This window comes from Sciurus carolinensis, chromosome 8, assembly GCF_902686445.1.
Source record: "Sciurus carolinensis chromosome 8, mSciCar1.2, whole genome shotgun sequence".
In the NCBI taxonomy this organism is placed as follows: domain Eukaryota; kingdom Metazoa; phylum Chordata; class Mammalia; order Rodentia; family Sciuridae; genus Sciurus; species Sciurus carolinensis.
The window spans coordinates 24,665,350-24,688,709 of record NC_062220.1 but is presented as its reverse complement, the minus strand read 5'-3'; the positions used below and the strand labels follow the sequence as shown (position 1 = coordinate 24,688,709).

The window sequence follows — 23,360 nt, the reverse complement described above, 5'->3', positions numbered from 1 at the left end:
AGCATGTATAAAGACCTGTGTTTTTTCCACCCTTTGAAAATAAAAAAAAAGTTTCCCAACCTTCCATCTGGTACTTGCAAGTTAATGGGGAAACCACAATTACCCCAAGAAACGATGAAAACATTGTCACTATTTCAAGCAAGTGGACCCTTTGTCTCATCTCCAAAGCTGTGACGTTGTAGTTCTTGTTACTCCTTCCTTCCTTTGCAGTAGCATTAATTCAAGTATATGTTCCCTGGGGCCAAGTTATGATTTAATGCCAGATGAGCTATTACTATGTGTAGACCCCTGGAAGGTAATGGCCCTTCGTGTAGCAGTCCCCAGTATGAGTCTGATCTAGTATGGGGCTCTTTTATTTTGCTTTGTGATAGAATGTGGCAGGGAGCTGAGAGTTTGCCCTAGTTACCTCTTCACATTATAAGTAATAATATTCATTAGAAAAATTTTATCATGACCTGAAATTTTATCTATTCTTCATACATATAGGAAAGTAATACTTGTTATATGATAGGTAGATTGTTATTTACACACTTTCAATTTTTCTCTTTTTACTGTATCCCCCCAATAACTGTGACATAAATTCCTTTGACTTTTTGTCTAAAGGTACAGAATATTCATCTTATTGTGCTGAAATAAACAGTTGAAAATTCATGAACTGGTTAATATAACTTTAGAAGCCATAATAATTGTGAAAATGGGAATTATAAAATAATATATAATATTTTAGGGTGTGGGTTTGTGCATGTTATCTAAAGATCAATGCTAAAGCTGGGTGTTGTGGTGCAAGATGGCACACACCTGTTATCCTAGCTACTCAGCAGGCTGAGGCAGAAGGATTTCAAGTTCAAGGGCAGCCTGGGCAATTTAGTGAGAACCTGTCTCAAAATAAAAAGGGCTGGGATGTAGCTCAGTAGTAGAGTACCCGTCACTTCAATTCCCAGTAATGCACCCCCCCACACACACATGCAAAAGATTGATGCTAAATAATAATGCTATCATTAACTCCAGCTTAGTCTCTTCCCTACACAACTAGGTCCACATTTCCAACTGTGTTCCTGCAGAGGCAACCAATGCCTGCCTTCTCATCTAACTCCCATATGCAGAGAGAATACTTACCAAATATCTCTATACCTAAAAGAATGTAGGTGATACCCTTGCTTTCTAATATCTTCGGTGAATGATATTAAACTGGTGTCATCCTGATAAACTTGGACCTTTTGGATTGAATTATATGAAACTGCCATATTTATAGCTCAAGAGTTGTCAACCTAATATTCCCATTTAAGAATATTAAATTCAGGAACAGGGAGTCAAAACATCCTGGAGATGAAAAACATTTTAAAGATAAAATTCACTGGATGCTGAAATTGCTTCTGTGGCATCTCTGTCAAATGTCCATCTGGTCTCTCTGGGAGCATTTTAGATGATAGGGTGTCTCCTTGCTTCATTTAGTTATTTATTATCTGATCAGCTCTTATGTAATTCTGGAATTTAAAGATTTTAATTAGAAATAATTCATGGTTGGGTGCCCTGGCAAGCACCTGTAATCCCAGCAGCTCTGAAGGCTGAGGCAGGAGGATTGAGAGTTCAAAGCCAACCTCAGTAAAAGTGAGAAGCTAAGCAACTCATGAGACCCTGTCTCTAAATAAAATACAAAGTAAGGCTGGGGATGTGACTCAGTGGTCGAGTGCCCCTGAATTAAATCCCTAGTACAAAAAAAAAAATCATCATTTTTTAATTGCCTGTGTTAGGGGGTATCCTGCTAACGTGCTTATCTGGATGTGTTCTAGATTAGGTTTATTTGTAAAAGTGAATCTATACATATAATATTCCAGATACGATTTGACCTAACCTACAGGAAGTATTAGCTCCATAAACTTAGTGCTTTAAAAATGAATCCTAGGGATGGGGCTGTAGCTCAGTGGCATAGTGCTTGCTTAGCACATGTGAGGCACTGGGTTTGACCCTTAGCCACACATAAAAATAAATAAATATAATAAAGGGCTTCTGTTCATCTACAACTACAAAACTTTTTTTTTTTAAAATGAAACTTAATGGGGAATAATATTGACCAAATTATGCTATTATATTGTATGCATGTTTGAATATGTAACAGCAAATCCCATCATTATGTACACTGCAATGCAACAATAAAAAGTGTGGAAAAAAATGAAATCTAAGATTATGTTTTATTTTAGCAGCTACATCACACACATTGTTGTCTCATTTTTGTTTTTGTTTTTGTTTCCTTCACATGAACAGTTGTCAAACTCTTATAAACAAAATCTGAAGGAAGAGGTTTACAGCTTGATTCTTGTACTGGGAATTAGGAAAGACCTAGTTTCTAATTTTTGATCCATGTTTGCCTGTTAATGTGATCTTGGAAAACTCGCACATCCTGCCACAGTCATAACTGAGCCAGTGGTACAGATGAGATGGTATAGAAAGAGCTCTGTGCCCATCAAGTGAGCCAACAATAATAGAATTGACTCACAGCTTTCTAAATTTGAGAAGATATGCAAATGCATGTCAATAAGAACTTGAGGCCCATTTTCAGCATGCATTATAATTTAAATGACTACAGAAATCAATATTGGAGAGCCCCCAAAACTAATCCTTGGACTTCTTTCTTTCTTTGTTTATATTCTCACCCTAAGTGAATTCAGTCTTGTAGTTTTAAATACCATATATTGGTGTTTGATCCTCCTATTTTATCTCTACTCAGATCCATCCCCTACCCACTAGAACTGTATATTCACCTGCCCGCACAGCCTTTCACTTGGATGTTTTATAAACATCTTAAACCTCCCATATCTTAAAATGAGAACTTCTTAGTTTCTTCTTTACCCATTTTCAGTCTATTTGACATGGAGCCAAATTTATTCTTTTAAAATATGTCAGGGGCTGGGAGTTTAACTCAGTGGTAGAGCTCTTGCCCAGCAGGCAAAAAGCTCTGGGTTCAATCCCCAGAACAACAATAAAATAAAAGGCCTAAGTTCTTAAAATAGCCTAAAAGACCCCATACCGTTCAGCCGCCCATTGTATTTCTGATCATATCTATTTCCCCAAAACTCCTCCCATAGTGGTTCAGTCCTCCCAACCACAGTAGCCTCCTTACTGTTATTTTGAAAAATGCCAGGCACTCTCCTGCTTCAAGACCTTTGCACTTGTTTCCTCTGCCTGGAAAGTTCTTTTCCCAGATACATGAGTGACTGGCTATCTTACCTCCTTCAGTTCTTCATCAAATATCACCTTCACATTCAGGCCTATCCTGGCTGTTCTTTTAAAATTGTATACATCATAGTGACTATGGTTAATAACAATATATTATTTTATATTCTTTTTTGGTGGGAAGGAAAGATGAAGTACCAGGAATTGAACCCAAAGGCATTTAACCACTGAGTCACATCTGCAGCCCTTTTTAATTTTTATTTTGAGACAGGGTCTCGCTAAATTGTTTAGGGCCTTGCTAAGTTGCTGAGGCTAGCCTCGAACTTACGATCCTCCTGTCTCAGCTTCCTGAATCACTGGGATTATAAGTGTGCATCTTCAGCCTGGCTTATGTTCTTCAAAATTGGTAAGAAAGTAAATTTTAAGTGTTCTTACTATAAAGAAAGCTTGTGAAGTGAGGCATATGTTAATTAGTTCTGTTGAGGCATTCCACAGTATATGCTTTTTCAGAACATCATGTATACAATAAACGCAATATATACAATTTTGTCAATTAAAATTAATTATATGTAAATGTTATACAAATACCTCACCTACCATCAAATTTTCTTCCTTTTTCTCCTTAGCACTTATATGACATACTATGTATTTTACTAATTTATTTTATTTTTCCCCCCTATTTGATCATGGATCTATGGGAGCAGGAATTTTTATCTATTTTATGCTGTTACAGTCCCAGCATTTAGAACTATGTTTAATACATAAAAGGCATGCAATAAATAAATATTGTTAAAAGACATTCAGAGAGTTTTGTTTTTTGTTTTTTTTTGTTTTTCCCCCTCTGCTGGAGGTCAAACTCAGAGTCTTATGCATGCTAAGCATGCACTGTGCCATTGAGCTGCACCCCGAGCCCCAGAAGCATTATATTGTACACCTTTATTTAGGTGTAAAATGATATACTGTGTATATGTAAACAGCTAAAAGAAGGTTTATAACATATCAAAATAAGATACCTTCCTGTCCAAAGCTCTTGTCTTGCTGAAGATACTTAGAGGTTTAAATAAGCAGTGACCTTCTCTCCTTTTCTGACCATCCTCGCGCCAAGTTTTGCCATGCTTTCTTTTAAGAATTGCTACCAGCCTTTCTCAACCAAAGTTCCTCATCTGATTATAGAACACAGAAAATGATTTGATATGCTGTTCTCTTAATTCTCCAAAAGATGGTACATAACTCGTACCTTTCTAGATGTGTGGGAGAGAAGTTAATTCAATATACAATGGGTGCTTCAAAGCATTAGGACTTAATTTTAGGGGAACCTAGGTTGGAAAAGGCTGTGTTAATCCCTGAAATTCTTTTATAAGAAAGAAACCTCTAAAAACTCTTCCCCTAAGCAAAAGGCCTCATAAAAGCTAAAGAACAAGAGTCTTCCTCACAGTCATCATTCTTGCCATGCACAGTAGTACACACCTATAATCCCAGAGATTCAGGAGGCAGACAGGAGGATCACAGCTTTGAGGCCAGACTCAGTAACCTCGTGAGATCCAGCATGAAAATAAAAATTTCATGAGGTGTATCTCAGTGGTCAAGCACCCTTTGTGGTGTGGTTAAGTTGCCAGTAACACACACACACAATCCTGCAAAGTCAGAGCGTTCTGACAAATTTCTGGGAAAAAAACTTTCTGCAGTGAGTTACTTTGGTAAAGGATGAGAAGTCACTTATTCATGATTGGTGATTATAAAGTTTGAGATATCTTCAGATTTTTCCAAACAACAAAGTGTATTTATTTATTTATTTGTGTTTGGGTTACTATCATAACTTTTCACATATTGCTAGAGTTATTACACATAGGTGAAATCTGCTGTACCCTAACTGACACTCGGGTCCCAACTGTTACTTCCATTACCAAATGAATAGACTGGGCCCAAGAAGAATTGCTTGATTTAAAATAGTTTTTTTTTTTTTTTTTTTTTTTTTTTTTTGCGGTGCTGGGGACTGAACCCAGGGCCTTATGCTTGCAAGGCAAGCACTCTATCAATTGAGCTATATCCCCAGCCCTAAAGTAGCGTAATAGGATTAGTCCAGCCAGAATTCTGACTGCTCTTCTAGCAAAAACCCATAGTATTACAGCTGCTAGGAAGTAAGGCTAGATCAGGTGTAAGCCATAGAACACATGTATGCATGTTCTGTGTGTTCTATGGCTTAGATTGTGGATTAGTGATTCATCAAGTAGTTTAGATTATGGGAACTCATGAAACAAACACATGTAATAGTAAAGTTACATTGTACTTATACTTTTATATTGCTTTTCTACCTAGAAACTGAGGGGTATTATCTCACGTCCTGATAGGATTTTTCTAGTGGTAGTTAGGGGAAAGGGTGAGCATGGGGAGAAAGAGATTTCTATAATACTCCCCATTTTACATTTGGATAAATCAAAAATTGGTTGCTTAACCAATTGGGTAAAGTTAGGTCTAGGATCTTATACTCTCATAGTTTATTAATCCATTTTTTTTGTTGTTGTAGTTTCCCTGGTACTGGGAATTGAACCCAGAGGGTACTCTACTTCTCAGCTATATCCCCAACCCTTTTTACTTTTTATTTTGAAACAGGGTCTCTCTGAGTTCTCCAGGCCTACCTTGAACTTGCAATTCTCCTGTCTCAGGCTTCTGAGTAGCTGGGATTCCAAATCTGTGCCACTGCAACCAGCTGATTATTTGTTTTTAAATGAAATTTTGACTTCAGAGTATGTTGACAATTATGAATACTTTAGAAACTTTATGCAGGCTTAAGGTGTTGACTTTCTCTAAATTTTTCTAGAAAGAATCTTAGTTTAATGTTACCTTAGCTATTTTCATAAATGTGCTACCTTTTTTTTTTGGTTCTTAAACCAAACCCAGGGCCTTTAGCATGCTAGGCACGTGCTCTGTCACTGAACCAAACCTCTAGCTCATGATCTTAGGGGCTGAGCTAGTTAGACTTCACTAGCCACATTGAAATCATCTGCAACTTGATTTCTATTTGATTTAAACAATTTATTTATTTTTCACAGTGCTGGGGGTTGAACCACAGGGCCTTGCACATGGTAGGCAAGTACTGTACCACAGAGCTGTACTAAGCCCCTGAATGTGCCACTTTCAATATAGTGGCAGGAAATGTGGGTTTAAAAAATAAATGCATGTAAGTGTCACTCTAGTTCAGGAATAATCTTTCCACCATGTTTGCAAAAATAACACATTCTCTTGATCTGGGTCTATCAGCCATGTTGTGTTCACACATTAGTGCAGTCTAGACAACTACTACTTTGGGTTTTTTACCTGACAGCAGTTCTGTATAAAGTACTCTGAAAAATTCATTTTGGCTCAAAAAAAAATTGGTTCAATTAATTATAATCAGTTGACCACTGTTAAAAAAGTAAAATACTCCCTTTCCCCCCTGCCCAGGTTCTAGAATAGAGAAGTGATATAAACAATTTTGTTTTTAGAGTTAGGGAGAGCCGGGCACAGTAGCATATACCTGTAATCTCAGTGACTTGGGAGGCTGAGGCAGGAGGACCACTAGTTCAAAGCCAGCCTCAGCAATTTAACAAGGCCCTGAGCAACTTAGCAAGACCCTGTCTCAAAGTAAAAAAATAAAATAAAAAGGGCTGGGATGTGGCTCAGTAGTCAAATGCCCCTGGGTTCAATCCCTGGTACAAGAAAGAAAGATAGGGAGGGAGGGAGGAATGAATTTGGGGGGGTGCAGTCTCCAGCCAAAAATTAGAGTGCTTCTCTTAAGAGGAAGTTTTTTAGTTTAATTTCAGTTTTGTATTGTTTTTTTCCCCTGACTCATCCTTAGAAGCTAAAGAGACATAGGAGGGGAGAGCTATTCTGGGTGGTTAGGACTCCTGTCTCAACCTTTTAATCACTGCCAACCAAACACCTGCTGCCTTGTTAGATTAGTAGGAGATGACAGAGGTAAGGAAAAAAGAAACTGCTAAATAATTTTGTATGTATGTCATTCTTTTCTCATTCAAAGTTCTAAAGCTGAGTAAGAATGCTTGAAGATTTTATATCTGGTATTACTTAAATTTTGTGCAAAAGCAAGTAATAATATCAGGTATCACTTATTGAAACCTGAATTACTATATGCCAAGCATTGTACTAAGCACTTAATGTCTTTTTTTAAATCTTCTTAACAACTTGACTCTGACAAGGTGTTTTGTTTTTGTTTTCTGTTTTATGGGGGTGCGGGGGATCAAATCCAGGGCCTTGTACAGTGTAGGCTTACTTTCTATTATTGAACAACACCCCCAACACTTACTGCCTGGTGATCAAACTAGGCATCAAACCCAAGCCTTGCTCATGGTAGGTGCATTCTTTGACTGAGCTACATGCCCAGCCCTGACAGATCATTATGCAGTCTTAGGGCATTCTGATTTCTGCCTTCATAGCACACATTACAGCTGTACTGGAAAAGAAAAAAAAAAGAAACAACTCTAAATAATTTTGTAATTAGTTCTTTCATGTCTGACTCACCTGCTAGACTGAAAACTCCATGCAGATAAGGACCATTTATACCTGTCTTATATTCCCAGCACCTACACTATGCCTGGTACGTTGTAGATACACAATTAAAATTTGTTGAATAAACAAATGAAAGTGTGAATGACTGAATGCATGAAGAGGTTCACAACTCTACTGAATAGGCTCTGATATCACCTCTACTTTATACACCCAGAAACAGAGACTGAGACTTCAACCGAAGTCTGTCCGACTCCAGAACATGTGACTACTATATTTAAATGGCCACTGGGAAGCATAAAAATCATCATGGTTCTGGGAAAACATTTGAAATTTCAAGTTGTTCTGAATATAGACTCTTTCTTCAAAAGTAATTTCCTTGTAAATTTGGATCAGGATTGGGGGAGGCTATTCTCTTTGTTCTCTCAGGTTTGAAGAAAGATGGTTCCCCTAAGCCTCTAACTCCTAAGTTATATCAGAATATTGACTAGTGAAACAGTTGACTGCCCAGAAAGCTGTTTCTGGGCTCTGTTGCCAAAAGTACTTTGAGCTCTCACTCACTTTAGGAGAGGGAACCAGAAACTTTTTGTACAGATTAGCTCCTTTAAAGAACAAAAGTCCCTTTGGGGATTTACTAATTCCCTCACCTCCCCTGGTGCCCATGTTCATTCCTGTGGCCTCGTGTTAGGACTTTGCTCCTGGGCAGTTTTCCAGCTCAAGAGAGATCCTCAAGTGCCTGCTGCCCCAACAGTGTTGCAGCACCATGCCTGATTAACTGGGCAAGGTCAGACTTGCCTTTTACAGCACCCCCAGAGATAGACCCTCTGCTAAGAAATCCCAGCAATGCCTTAATTCTGTGGATATAAGCAGATCAGAGCACCATAGACCCTAGGAGCTCTGTGCTTTTGCAGCTTTCTGTTCTTAAAAGTGATGGCAGACATTTTATTCTATTGATGTAACATACTTTATAGAAATGCCATATGTTCCCTACTCCCCCAAAAAACTGAGAGAATTAGGAAGAACTATCCTTTGAAACTTGAACATAAATTAAAGAAGGAAATTGCTTCAAATCATCCAACAACTCATTAGCAACTACAAAATTATGAAGACTAAGAAGACTTCAGCTAAGCGTGTGAATAGCAGTAGCAGCAGCTGCCTGTTAGTCACAATCAATTCTTAGACCTTTCCCCTGCTAGTGTGTATTGCTAAATGGATTAGTTATGAGAGCATTTATTGTACCAAAAAAGAATTTATTCAGTGCTTTGGGAATCTAAAATGCCTAATGCAGGACCCTCTGAGGCCAGGAAGAAGGAAGAGCACGTTGAATACTTCATTGTCAGTATCTAATTGGGTCTGCAGACATGGTTCAGCCCCATCAGAGCCAGACTTGAAAAAGAAAGCTCTGTTATGTCAGACAAACACTTTCTGTGGTTTTTAATTACTTTCTCATGGGTTCCTTATTTTCTAGGTCTTATCTGTTCAGTTATTGTACTAAAACACAAATTACATCAGGCATTTAAACAGCACAGAGAAGGGTAGCTGGGATCCCAGAAACCCATAAGTTAGTGACCATAGTCTTGCATCAGGAACGTTAACCTATTGCTACCATGGTGTAACCTCCCTCTTTTTGCATATCATGAACCACTGCATGTTCTGAAGATAAAGTTAGCCCTTGCAGGACACAGTGGCACACCTATAGTCCCAGTGACTTGGGAGAATGAGACAGGAAGATTGCAAGTTCAAGTCCAGCAGTTTAGCAAGGCATTAAGCAACTTAACTGAGACCCTGTCTCAAAATGAAAAATGAAAAAGGTTGAGGGTGTAGCTCAGTAATAAAGTGCCCCTGGGTTCAATCCCCATCCCCAGTATCAAAAGAAAGTTTAGTCCTAGATTGTAAATTAATGTCATCCAGGGAGAATGTTTTTGACAACCTCTCAGCTTCCCCTTTTTGATGTGTGGATAGGGCTTCCCACAGATGATTGGGACAGCACCATGGTTCCAATTAGGTGCTTACCAGAGGTGTAAATTTGTATGGTGCTAAGGGCTAGAGAAACCTCAGTTTCCTCCATGGTTGGGAATTTTAGAGGAAGCAGTTTTTTTCCCTGAGGGTTTTTGTTTCTGTCATTCCAGCGGCTTCATATACAGATAGCTCCGATGATGAGACATCCCCCAGGGACAAGCAGCAAAAGAACTCTAAGGGAAGCAGTGACTTCTGTGTCAAGAACATCAAACAGGCAGAATTTGGACGAAGAGAAATTGAAATTGCTGAACAAGGTAAAGAAAGTGAGCACCTTGTCCTTCTCCACCTGTCTGTATCTTTTTGTCGATGTTAATCTCTTAGTTCATCCTGGGGTCTAGTAGCTTTTGAGATTTCAGTGGGATATTCAAGGATACTTATAATGAAAGATTCTAAGCTCAGAAAATACTATGGGAAATGAGACCCTGGTGGGTATAGAAGGGACTAGATAAGGACTGGCAATATAGGGAGTTGAAACCCTGCAGCATTTGCATTCTGGTTTAATGTCTTGATCCCTTGAGAAACCTAATTTAACAGAGAACCTGATCAGCAGAAGGATCTTAATCTAAGAGAATAAGTTTTTTCCCCTTTTAAAAATGAATTCTTTTTAAATATATAGGACAGTAGAGTATATTTTGACATATTATACATACGTGGAATATGACTTCCCATTCTTGTTGTTGGACATGATGTGGAGTTACACTGGTCATGTATTCATATATGAACACAGGGAAGTTATGTCTGATTCATTCCACTGTCTTTCCTATTACCATCCCCCCACTTCCCTTCATTCCCCTTTGTCTAATCCAATGAACATCTATACTTTCCTACCTGTCCCCCTTATTCTGTGTTAGCATCCACATATTAGAGAGAACATCAGCCTTTGGTTTTGGGGGATTGGTTTATTTCACTTAGCATAATAGTCTCTAGTTCCATCCATTTACCAAAAAATGCCATAATTTCATTCTTTCTTTATGGCTAATATTCCATCGTGTATATAATTCCATCGTGTATATAAAATGTGGTACATTTTCTTTATCCATTCATCTGTTGAAGGGCCCCTAGTTTGGTTCCATAGCTTAGCTATTGTGCATTGAGCTGCTATAAACATTAATGGGGCTGCATCACTGTAGTATGCTGATTTTAAGTCCTTTGTGTATAGGCCAAGGAGGGGGATACTTGGGTCAAATGGTGGTTCCATTACACGTTTTCTGAAGAATCTAAGAGAATGAGCTTTTCTGTTTAATTCTTTTTTTTTTTTTTTTTTTTTTTTTTTTGCGGTGCTGGAGATCGAACCCAGGGCTTTGGGCTTGCAAGGCAAGCACTCTACCGACTGAGCTATCTCCCCAGCCCTCTGTTTAATTCTTTATCTCTTGTTTCCTCCTTTCTAATATTGCTGTTTTTATTGGGCCTTTTCAGAAATGCCTGCACTGATGGCTTTGAGGAAGAGAGCTCAAGGAGAAAAACCTTTGGCTGGAGCCAAAATCGTGGGTTGCACACATATCACTGCGCAGACTGCTGTGAGTCCTGTTCCTTCTCCTGTTAACAAAAGTAGTTAATAATGCTACCAGTCATGAGTGCTAATAGCATGCCAGCACCAAGTTAACAGCTGGACATGGAGTTCATTTATTCTCATAACACCATGTAAAGCAGAGATTCCTCCTTTCATTTTGTAGACAAGGAAACTGAAGCTCTTGAGGGCTTAGTAATTTGCCCAAAGTTATACAGCCATCACAAAATCAAGATTTGAACATCAGTATATCAATATAAGCAAACTCAGACTTTCTCTACTATACTATACTCCTTCCTCTTACTGTCCCTTCCACTGTCATTTCTACAATGCAACTTTATGTGTTAGCCTGCTTTCAGCAGCAGAAAAGAGAAAACCTGATTCCACTTGACTTATACATAAAGGAATTTATTACATTACATAGCTTAAAGTCCAGTGGGAGCTGGGGTGGTACACACTTATAATCCCAGTGATTCTGGAGGCTGAGGAAGAAGGATCACAAGTTTGAGGCCAGCCTGGGCAACTTAATGAGGCCCTCAGCAATTTATCAAGACCCTGTCTCAAAATAAAAAATGAAAAAGGCTGGGGATGTAGCACAGTGATAGAGCACCCTTTTGCTCCATCAGGGGAAGAAAGTTCAGTGGGAAGACTGACTTCAGATGCAGGATCTCAGGGTTTTCATTGCACCTCTCCATAATTCACATAGGGCTGCCTCCTCCATGAATTATCTTGAAATGCAATTCAGATATAGCATATCTAAGTACACTCAAAAATTTAATATTAAAAACAAATCTTAAAGTAAGCCAGGTACAGTAGCACACATCTGTAATCCTAGTAATTTAGTGAGATCTTGTCTCAAAAAAATAAGTAAATAAATAAATTAAATTAAATGTTTTTTAAAAATGGGCTAGAGGTGTAGCTCCATGGTAAAACACCCCTGAGTTCAATCCCCATTGTCCTCCTGCTGGGGAAAAAATTATTTATGAAAGAAGAATAAGAGGAAAGTAATTTATAATTTTTAAATAATTTAGTATATAGATTCTTGGGCACTGTAGACTAGCCAAATATTTGTATTTACTCACAGCATTATTTGAATGAGAATGCTACAAATGAAGATAGATATAAGTGTGTTACTGGTTCCACAGTGTCACAGCAGCATGACCAAATTATATGATTTTCTGAAATAGTAAACAACTCTGTAAATTTCTGAGCAATAACCACAATGAAATATGAGTTTTCTCTTGATTTACACAATTGTTGCTTTCCTGGAAAAACTATTCTGTGTTGTACTAAAACTATTAAAATATTCTTTGTTAATGTGTAACATGGAATTGGGTTCTAAACTCTGAAAATTATAAATGGGGTTTTCACCTGTGAACTTTCAATGGGACATTTTGAAAATTATACCAGACTGGCACATATTTTTTGTTCTAAGTGGCTGTCCCACACTTTCAGCATGTCCTGGCTCTTCCCAGTAAATGCTGGTAGCACTTCCCTACCAATCACTGTGACAACCAGAAATGCTCCTCCAGTGTTCTAAATCTCTTCTTTTGAGTGATCATCAAAGATGTAAAAGACAGCACCACAAGTAAACAAGTAAAATAAAGATGTGATACAACCATATTGAGACCCCTACAGGGAGATAGGTGTATTGAGAAAATGATCTGCCTGTTATGGAATCGATAAGGTCTGAGTCATCTGTATGGCTAGATTGACTTTCAAAAGATTGTCTCTCCTGCAGCACACACTTACATGGTCACATTCCTGATTAAGGACAGTAGAGATTCCTCAAGACAGAGGGCTTCTGTCTTCACTCTGAGACTTTTCTGGGTTATGTGTTCTCTGAGGAATAGAGCGCCCTGACTGACCAAAATTAATATAATAAATTGAAAGCTAACTCTTTTTGAAGCTACAGACTAATGAATTGAGGCAGAAATACTTTGAAACCTTTTTTGGGCCTCCTCAGTCAGGGACATGAGACATGGTGACTTAAAATAGTAAGTACTTCTCTACTGTCTCATGTTGCTAAGTTATGTCTTGTTTGTTTTTTACCCCCAGGCTTGCAGAACATTACCATCCTTTAGGGTTCCCTTTCTATTTTTTTCTTAGTATTTAATCACTGTTAGTTTATCAATTTTAATATTATTTTATTGTTTCCACCATATGTTTTTTCTTTTTCTGTAAAATTACAAGTGTTTTTCTTTCTTTTGTTTTTAATCTCTTTTATATTCCTGATTACATGTTCATTTAATAGTCGTCAAACATTACCACAAGATATAATGTAGAAAGACAAAGTCTCAATAACAAATAACCCCAAAACAAATAACAAATAATCCAATCAATAAATGGGCAAAGGAACTGAACAGGCACTTCACAGAAGAAGAAATATGATTGGTCAAAAAAATATGAAAAAATGTTCAACATCTCTAGCATTAGAGAAATGCAAATTAAATCTACACTGAGATTCCATTTCACTCATTCAGAATGGCAATAATCAAGAATACAAGTAACAATAAATGTTGGTGAGGATGTGGGGTAAAAGGTTCACTCATACATTGCTGGTGAGAATGCAAACTGGTGAAACCACTCTGGAAAGCAGTATGGCAATTCCTTAGAATGGTGGAATGGAACCACCATTTGACCCAGTGATCCCACTCTTCAGCTTATACTCAAAGAACTTAAAACTAGCATACTACAGTGATACAGCCACATCAATGTCTGTAGCAACTCAATTCACAATAGCCAAGCTGTGGAACCAACGTAGGTGCCCTTGAACAAATGATGGATAAGGAAAATGTGGTGTGCATACACACTGGAAGATTTATCAACTATAAAGAAGAATGAAATTATGGCATTTACCAGTAAATGGATGGTACTCTAGAATATCCAGTTAAGTGAAATAAGCCAGTCTCAAAAAACCAAAGGTCAAATGTTCTCTCTTATATGTGGATGCCAACCTATAACAAGGGAGCATAAGGCAGGGAAGTATAGAAGTTCATTGGATTAGACAAAGGAGAATGAAGGGAACAGAAGGTGGAAGGATGGGACTAGGAAAGATAGTACAATGAATGGAACATAACTTTCCTATGTTCATATATGAGTATATGACCAGTGTAACTCCACATCATGTTCAACCACAAGAATGGGATCAACATTGTAATGGGTTGCACCCTGTGTATGTATAATATGTCAAAATACACCCTATTATCATATATGTCTAAAAACAACAAATTTTTAAAAATAAAAATTTTTTAAAAACCACACATATGCACACACAAAAAGTCTCCTATAACCCAGTCTCCACAAATAACTCCCATAGTTAATGGTTTCATGTTTGTATTTCTAATAGACATGAATCTATTTATATCTTTTAGGTGTGTTCCCATAGTTCTTCTAATATGATTCCATTACTGTTCCTTCTAAATAATGATTTTTGAAGTTATGTTAAAACAGTTTCTAAGCTCTCTCTTCCTCCTCTGTTTCCTCACCTACCTTCACTCCTATTTGAGCCCAAATAGCCAACTGTCTTGACTCATAGTTCCTTCTATTTTCAGTATTGGGGCTTGAATCCAGGGTTGCTCTATCACTGAGCTAGAGCACACACACACACACACACACACACACACACACACACACACCATCTTTTGTTTGTTTGTTTGTTTTGAGATAGGGTTTCAGTAAGTTGATGAAGCTGGCCTCAGACTTGCAACACTCCTGCCTCAGCCTCTGGAGTCACTAGGATTACAGGAATGTGCCTGGCTCTAATAATTTTTTTTAATTTGAAATAAATACAGATATACAGAAAAATTGAAAGTTCAGCACAAATAAATTTATTTTCTGAACCATTGAAGAGTAAGTTGCAAACTTAATATTCCTTCACTTCTGAGCTGCTATAATAAAATACCTGAGACTGAGTAATTTATAAACAACATAAATTTGTTATCTGTAGTATTTTATAAACAAAAGAAATGTATTATTTACAGTTCTAGAGGCTGGGCAAGGACCAACAGATTCAGTGTCTATTGAGGCCTATTCCTCATAGGTAGCACACCTCTCAATCCCATTACCTTGGGGGTTAGGTTTCAACATAAGACATTTAGAGGGACATGTAACATTCAGAACATAGCAATCCCCAAATATTTCGTATATATTTTCCATGAACAAGGACATTCTCTTATACAATCAGTGCAGTCACCAAAATTAGAAAATTAACATTGATTACTACCATTTAACCCTCAGATCCAATTCGGGTTTCACTAGTTGTTTCAGTAGTACTTTTTATAACAAAATAATCCAGTCCATACCTGTGTCACACGTGATAATCATGTCCCTTTAGTCTCCTTTAGTCCAGAACAGTTACTCTTTCTTTCTTAGCCTTTCATGAGCTTGCTACTCTTGAAGATTACAGATTAATTATTTTGTAATGTCCTCAGTTTATATTTTTCTGCTGCTTCCTCATTATTAGATTGAGACTATGTGTCTGTGGCAGGAATATCACAGAAATGATGCTGCATTTTTCCCAGTGAATCTAATCAGGTGGTCCTGATTCAGTTTGTCCCATATTGATGATGTCCTGTTTGATCCCAGCCTTTTCCTCCATAAAAGTTATTTTTTTCTCTTTGTAATTAACACATTTTTGTAACTATCCTATTCTTATCAAACTTTTTATTTATTTTTATTTGTATGAAATTATTGTTTCTTATTACTTAGTGAGTTATAGGCATTACTATCATTATTTTGATGCTCGTGTTGTCCCTAGTTTGGCCAGGAGGAGCCCCTTGGGTGTGGCTTCCATGGCTTGTATTTCCATATATCACTTTCGTTCTTTGAATATTTTCTTGCTTCCAGTGGAAGATGATCTAAGCTCTACTGTAGCCTTGGAATCAGCCATTTCTCCAAGGAGCCCTGACTCCTTTAGGATGATCTGGGCATTAATGTAATCTTTACTATTAGAATGTCATTGTTTCTGAATCTCTTTTATTAATTTTGGAAAATAATTGCTTATTAGCTCTTCTTTTTTTCTCCCATTACTTTTTTAAAACTGTACAGGATTAAGTCCAAGGGTGCTCTATCCCTGAGCTACACCCTAACCCTTTTAATTTTTTTTTTTTAATTTTTTTGGTACTGAGATTGATCCTAGGGTGTGGGGAGGTACTTTGCCACTGAGCTATATTCCCTGTGCTTCCTTTTTTTTTGAGACTGGTCGTGAACCTGGAACCCTCTAGCCTCAGCCTCTGAGTCACTGGGATTGTAGGTGTACATCACCATGCCCAGCTATCCTTTCTATTTTTTGAGAAGGGCCCCACAGAGTTGTTGAGTCTGGCTTGAACTTGTGATCCTCCTACTTCAGGCACCACTCCTAGCTTCTGGCTCTATTTCTTGACACTGGGTTTTCTTTTTTTTCACTTAGTTGTTGTGTTTCTTGAAATTTTGTGAGTGATAGCATATTAGTTTTTGTTATAGTCATGAGCTAGATTTAGATTTGATTGTTGTGCACCAAAGGCTTCGCATTCCTTTAGCATTGGGATACTGTTACCTTGTGATTTGATTTTAGTCCCAGAGGGCTTTTCTAGTATTTCCACAATCACCCTCAGCATTCAGCTGCTTCAGCATACGCATTCCACAGGGGCCTCTGTCTTCAAATACATGCCCCCACTATAGCATAAATGGTTGCTCCTTGTTTCCCAGGGCCAGCCTCATGGTGATTGCTGGTGGAGTCCCGTCAGTGTTAGGCAGGCAGTGTTCCTGCCTCTCCTGTGTGTAGCAGCCAGATTTTGCCTTGTACTGGGAGTCTTAGTCTTTTTTTTTTTTGCTCTCCCTAGAGAGGTAGCAGATCCGAGAACTTCCTATGCTCAAGAGTGTTCCCTGCTACTCTTCCAGGAGCAGAGAGTTTTTGTTCCTGCCCTCCCCCAGGAGTAGTGAATCTTTACCTTGTGCCTGAAGACAGGCATGAATCCTAATCTTATTTCTACAGCTTAAAGCTTTTGCATCCCCTGTGAGAAAAATATAACAACATGCCCACGTTTCATAGCCTGTCTCTGAGCTCAACCATCCACTCACTGCCTCTAGTCTTTCTTGTGAGCACTGAGTAGAAGCCCATGGAAAAGAGCTTGCATGTAAGTGTCTGGCTGGGGCTCCAGAAATCCAGATGACAAATTTTCCAGTGCTTAGCCTTTAATTAAAATTTTAGCTAATTTTTCTTATCTCAAGTATAGCAGATATGTTTTCCTCCCATGCTTTGCCAAAGGCAAAACAATCTTCCCTTCTGCTTAAAAAGTTTTATCACTCTTGGGAGTTCAGTTTACTTGGTCATTTTAAGACCTTGGCTCTTTGGTGGGCTGAAATATGACTGTAGATTATCCCAATTTTTCTTGTTGTTAGTGTGGAAATTTCTCACCTTCTGCATCCTAAGCAGACGCAGAACTGTAAGTGTATGTTTTGTTTAAAAAGGGGGGACTCCAAAGTCCTTAGTTTTATAAAATATTTTGGAGATTCAGTATACAAATAGGGTAAAGCATAGAGTTCAGCTGGAGCCTCTTGCTTTGCCCTGTGTTCAGAACACTGAAGCGGTTCTGTTAATTCATTTCTTCCCTATTTCCTTCCTTCCTTCCTGCCTTTCTTCTTGACAGTGCTGGGAATCAAACCCTTAGTCTCACATATGCTAGGCAAGTGCTCTCCCACTAAGCCACATCCCCAGCTCCTGGGAAGGTTCTATAGAGCACAGTTTGAAAATTATTGGTCTCTTATTCCTGATGTACTTTTTCATCGTCAAATATATAAACTCGGGCTGAGGTTGTAGCTCAATGAGAGAGCACTTGTCTAGCATGTGTGGTGCACTGGGTTCAACTCTCAGCACCACATAAAAAAAATAAATAAGTTATTGTATCCTTCCACAACTAAATATATGTATATAAATATATATACATATAAACTTAATCTCCTTGACCAGTTGTTTGGTATAGGCTTGTTCATCTCCTGCCTTCTCTTTAATATAGGTGCTTATGGAAACTCTGGGTGCTCTGGGGGCTCAGTGCCGGTGGGCTGCCTGCAATATCTATTCCACTCTCAATGAAGTGGCTGCTGCTCTAGCAGAAAGTGGTAAGATCTTTTGATTGTTCTCTGATGTCTTTGGTTAAAGTCAGTCTCCAAGAGGTTCCACTGTCTCTATATAAATGTTTAAGGAAGGTTGACAGTAAAGCATCTGCTTGTCAAGAAATGGATCCCTATTCTTGATAAGTTTGCTCTTTTTCTAGGCTTATCTTTGTCAAACACAAGCTAGTTAACTTTGTTCTTTTGTAGTTGGCATATATCTATCTATATGTAATATTCTGTTATTCATGCTTGACTTTGACAAATAGAACCCTAGTGAATGCTACCCACTGTCTAATATAATGTGGATTAGAGAAAAGAATGCTTCAGCTATAGTTTTGTGGCCCTGCAGGTTTTGTAGCCAGTAGTTTCCTCTAGTTTGATGCTTGGTATTTCTGCCTCAGCATTAAAGACGACTTGACCTTGCAGATTAATTTTGATCAAGACATCCACTGACACTTGAAGGACAAAAGAAATAGGGAAATTTGGACCTTGTCAGCTTCCTGCCTTCACTTTCTGGATACAAGGCATACATCAGGAACCAAGCACTTACATCAGAGCCCCTGGGAATACCCTACACAGCATTCATGTCTCTCCTTTTGCTAGTACTTTAGGCATTTCATTTGTTCTTTCATTTATATTCATTTATTTATAAAATGTTATTGATGTACATATGATAGAAAAGTACACAAATATTAAATGTATAGCCCAATGAATTTGTAATGTATGTATTATTTCTTTTCTTTCCCAAGAAATGTTTATTGACTTATTTTAAGAGCTAAAAGACAGATGAGATCCTGTTCAGTAGAACATGCCTGAAATCACAGTGACTGTGATAGGAGGCTGAGGCAGAAGGATCTCAGATTCAAGGCCAGCCTCAGCAACTTTGGGAGACCTTATCTCAAAATTTAAAAAATTAAAAGGGCTGGGGATGCAGCTCAGTGATAGAGGCCCTTTAGTTTCAATCCCCAGTACTGCTCCCTCCCTTGCAAAACAAGAGAGAGAGAGAGAGAGAGAGAGAGAGAGAGAGAGAGAGAGAGAGAGAAATATCTTTGCCCTTAGAATCTTTTTTTAAAAATATTTTTTAGTTGTAGATGGACACAATACCTTTATTGCCAGCCCCCTTAAACTCTTATACTGTATTAGAAGAGATAATACATTTGTATAAATAATGATAGTAAAAGGACATATGTGATAAATATATGACAGAGCATAAATTCATAAGTCTGAACAACAGACTTAGGTTTGGATTTCTTGAGCACCTGCTTCCAACCGGGTTAATTAGTCTTCATTGGGAATATGACACTTAACTGGGCTATGACATGAAGTAAACATTTTGGCAGATGGATGAAAGTATGAGAATTTTCCTGATGAAGAGGGTGGGATGACTAAAGTATAGAAGCAAGAAAGATCCAAGTGCAATTGGGGAAAGGGTAAGAGCACCAGTTTAACTGGATCAAGGAGGATTTATTTCTGATTTCTTCTTTTTTCCCTTTAGTCATATTTTTAGCAACCATCATACTCCTATCTGTTACGCTTATCCTCTTTGGGCTAACAAGAACAGAATAACCATCAAGATAAGGGAATGAGTAAAAGGGCTGAAGGCAATACTAATCATTAAAGAAGGTTAATCCAAGGACTATAGCAAAATTGGGAGAGTTTATTACTGGGGAAAACCATTACCTGCTTGCCAGAATTTGGGAGTCAACTCCTTTGTAGCTTTTACTGGTTTCTCTTTGTTCCTTTTTCATAGGATTTCCTGTCTTTGCCTGGAAAGGAGAGTCAGAAGATGACTTTTGGTGGTGCATTGACAGATGTGTAAATGTGGAGGGCTGGCAGCCAAACATGGTGGGTCAGATTTCTGCTAACCCACTTCTCTGTGTGTAGTGGGGTGATGGTGGGGAGGGCTTTGTGACCTGGGAGAGGGATTCCCAACAAGAAGGAAGGAAAATGGCTCCATTCCTATCTGAGGTACCTGGGTTTTCAGAATTGCTCAGTGCACTTCAGAAGTGCTTTTCTGCTTTTAGGGTACTCCAAGAGTATTGAACCTCCTAAAACTTCAGGGACTTAATTGTTGGTAGTGATCATTTGGAAGTATTTGTTTTTGTCAGCAGTATTAAAATACTGCCCAGGATTCACACATGGTTGGTTTTAAAAGCAAGGGTAATGCATTTCCATCTCCTGCCACTGCCTACACCTACAACTCCCTACTTCCCGCCCCACCTGTAACAATCACAAAAACACCAACGAAAAACCCCACAGGTCCTGATGTACTGAGCTTTTTTTTAAGAATTCTTGTACTGAATTTATAGTATGCCCAAAGATCTTCCAAGTTCAAATTTGTTATCTTTATTCATTCCCCACCTAAAAAAGATGACCAGGCAAAGTTTGGGATTTTTAAAAATTTTTGCTTCATTTTTATTTTTGTTTCATTTTATTTAAAAAAGAATAAGTCTTGAAGGCTGATAGCACATTTGCTTCACATGCAGGCAAAAAGCTACCAAGTATGAGGCATTCCTGCTCTGCAAACATGTCTGCATATTAGTAAGAGAAGAAATTAGGGAATCAACTGAAAAAGAAACGATTGCTTGTTACTAAAGACCACAGAACAGGCTTCACCTGGTACCAGACAGAGAAAACAGCCTTTTCTGAATTCTGTAGTCCAGGTCACATGGAATAGGGTGCTGGTTTGAGGAAGCTGGGTTAAAGCTTTCATATCCCAGAGGGATATGATAAGTGGCTCTAAGATGAGTCAGCTTGTTCTAGCAATTTTAACAGTGACAGAAGAGAGTAATGACTGACAGACACTAGAGAAGATATGCCAGGGGGTTTCTCTTGGGAATAAAATACTAATTTTATAGTCATGAACACAGGGAGGATATGGTAGATAACCCAGAGAGCTTTTATAAACTGTGGAGCCAGCACAAATAGCTGGAAAGGTTAATAAAGAGAATTAGACAAGAACAAAAATAGTTGTCACCCCAGAAAAATAGGATCTGTACCTCTTTGGATCCTATCAAGATCTAATGTTTTTCCTTACTTTCCAACTTCAGTAAGATTCCATGATGACCAGAATTTTCTATAATAGAATTACATGGGGAAAATTATGAGCTACATTCATTATATAAATGTCAGGATAGTCTGTATCACATACCTTTGTTAAAAAGGGAAATAGATCGGAATGGAGGGACTGACTAGAGTTTACAATTATTCAGTCCTTTTTGTCTCTGATCTTTTTTGTGGGATTAAAGGCTATAAGGGAAAACCTCATGGGAAGAGGTTCCCATCATGCAGAAAGGGAGAGAGAAACTCAGAAAATACTTTGGGTTTCTTAGGGCTTCAGTTCTGAGGGCTTCTCTCTGTAGTATAGAATGAGGATAAGAGTTCTAAAGTGAACCCTAAATTGGCTTCTCCTCTCAAACAAGATTTGATTAAGTCAGAGAAAATAGTAGTAGGAGCAGAAGTGAAAGAGATCAGATGGCAGGTGTGAAGTTGGGGAGTTTGTGTACTTTGGGGTCCAGGATGACATTTTTGGTACTTGTAGTAGGGTTGATATAATGGAACTGTAAAATGGGCACATGCCAGCAGAGGGCAGCTCTGGGAATTTCCAGGCAGATGGGCATAACAATTTAGAAAGTTCTGCCAAGCACTTCTGACAGCCCAGTGAAGGGCTGAAGTGCCACAGCCTAGTGCCTAATAGTATTCTAAGCTGATCTTTCTTCAGTTTATTTATAATTCAGTAGCTGTCCTCTGCTGATGAAAGCTCCAGTGGGCACAGCATTGTGTTTATCTTTAATCCCGACCTGAAATAGTGATGAGCTGTTCAGAGGCATGCTTGCACACCTACATGCTGCACGGCTCCCTAGTTATTTTTAATTTGGTTTATACAGAGTGTGAGGTTGTGCTAGGCAAAACCCAACAGTGCTGCCTGATATATTGGGTGGGAGAGTGCCTCTACTTTGGGAGGAGTAAAGGATTAACAAATGAAGTTTTATAAACCATTGTTCTGAGAGGGAGACTAATAATTCATCCTTTTATTTAAACTAAGCTTTGATTGAATATATTTAAAGTCCTGAATTTAGCCTACAGAAATTGGCTATATCAAGTTTAGGCTTTGTGAATATCTGCATATATTTAAGAACTAGTGGGCTAGATAACCACTTTAAGCTATCAATACACACACACACACACACACACACACACACACACAAATCCTCACCTTATTGCAGGGTATTGTAATATAGTAGATGCGTCATGTGGGAGGGTCATTTGACGTGAAAATTACAAATGGCCTTTTACCCCCTCATTGTCTTTTACTTGAGTATAATGAGTGGTATATTATTATATTAGCTCTGTCTTTAAGTTACTTTGCATAACCTTATGAGAAATTTAAAATGTTATCAAATAGGTCATTAGAAATTGGGATACAAGACCCTTGAGCAAAATGAATTTTACCTTCAGCAAAATGAATGACATTACTGATACTTACTATTGCAGATCTTGGATGACGGAGGGGATCTTACTCACTGGATTTATAAAAAGTACCCCAACATGTTTAAGAAAATCAAGGGCATAGTTGAGGAGAGCGTTACTGGAGTCCATAGGTAAGATTCAACATAAGCATCCCTGGCTTCATGCAGCCTAGATATATAATCTTATAATCACATACTTATAGAACACATTATATTAAAAATTGGAACTTGCTGTGAGATCTGAGATTATATACTCTTTTGAAAATTAATAACACAACAAAATAGTGAAAGGAAAAACAAGGGGTGTTCATGTTTTCTAGTCCATGTGATACAGTGAGTGCTTGTCCTTTTCGGACAAATTCATTTACTCAACAAATATTTATTGAATTTCTGCGGTGAACTGCTCTAGGTGCTAGGGATCTAACAGTGGACAAAACAGACAAAAACCTGTGCCTTCATAGTACTTACTTGCTTATGTAGAAAGCAAGGACTTAAGAAGTTCTGTTCCCAAAGGAACAGTGATTCTCTGAGTAAAATTGGAATCATTTCTGTTTGCAATTATTCACCCATAAAGAACTGAAAGTATGAAATAATATTTGGGG

The 23,360-nt window shown here is 38.1% G+C and overlaps 1 protein-coding gene across 10 annotated transcripts in view; it reads left to right on the top strand.

The window, feature by feature from the left end:
- Positions 1–23,360, top strand: part of Ahcyl2 (adenosylhomocysteinase like 2) — a 173,907-nt gene that overhangs the window by 126,751 nt on the left and 23,796 nt on the right. For all 10 annotated transcript variants that reach the window (XM_047560426.1, XM_047560425.1, XM_047560424.1 and 7 more), the window contains 5 exons: positions 9,801–9,944; positions 11,107–11,207; positions 18,193–18,295; positions 20,040–20,134; positions 22,784–22,890. In XM_047560426.1, coding sequence (XP_047416382.1) covers positions 9,801–9,944; positions 11,107–11,207; positions 18,193–18,295; positions 20,040–20,134; positions 22,784–22,890 — 550 coding nt within the window. The remainder of the gene's footprint in view (positions 1–9,800; positions 9,945–11,106; positions 11,208–18,192; positions 18,296–20,039; positions 20,135–22,783; positions 22,891–23,360) is intronic.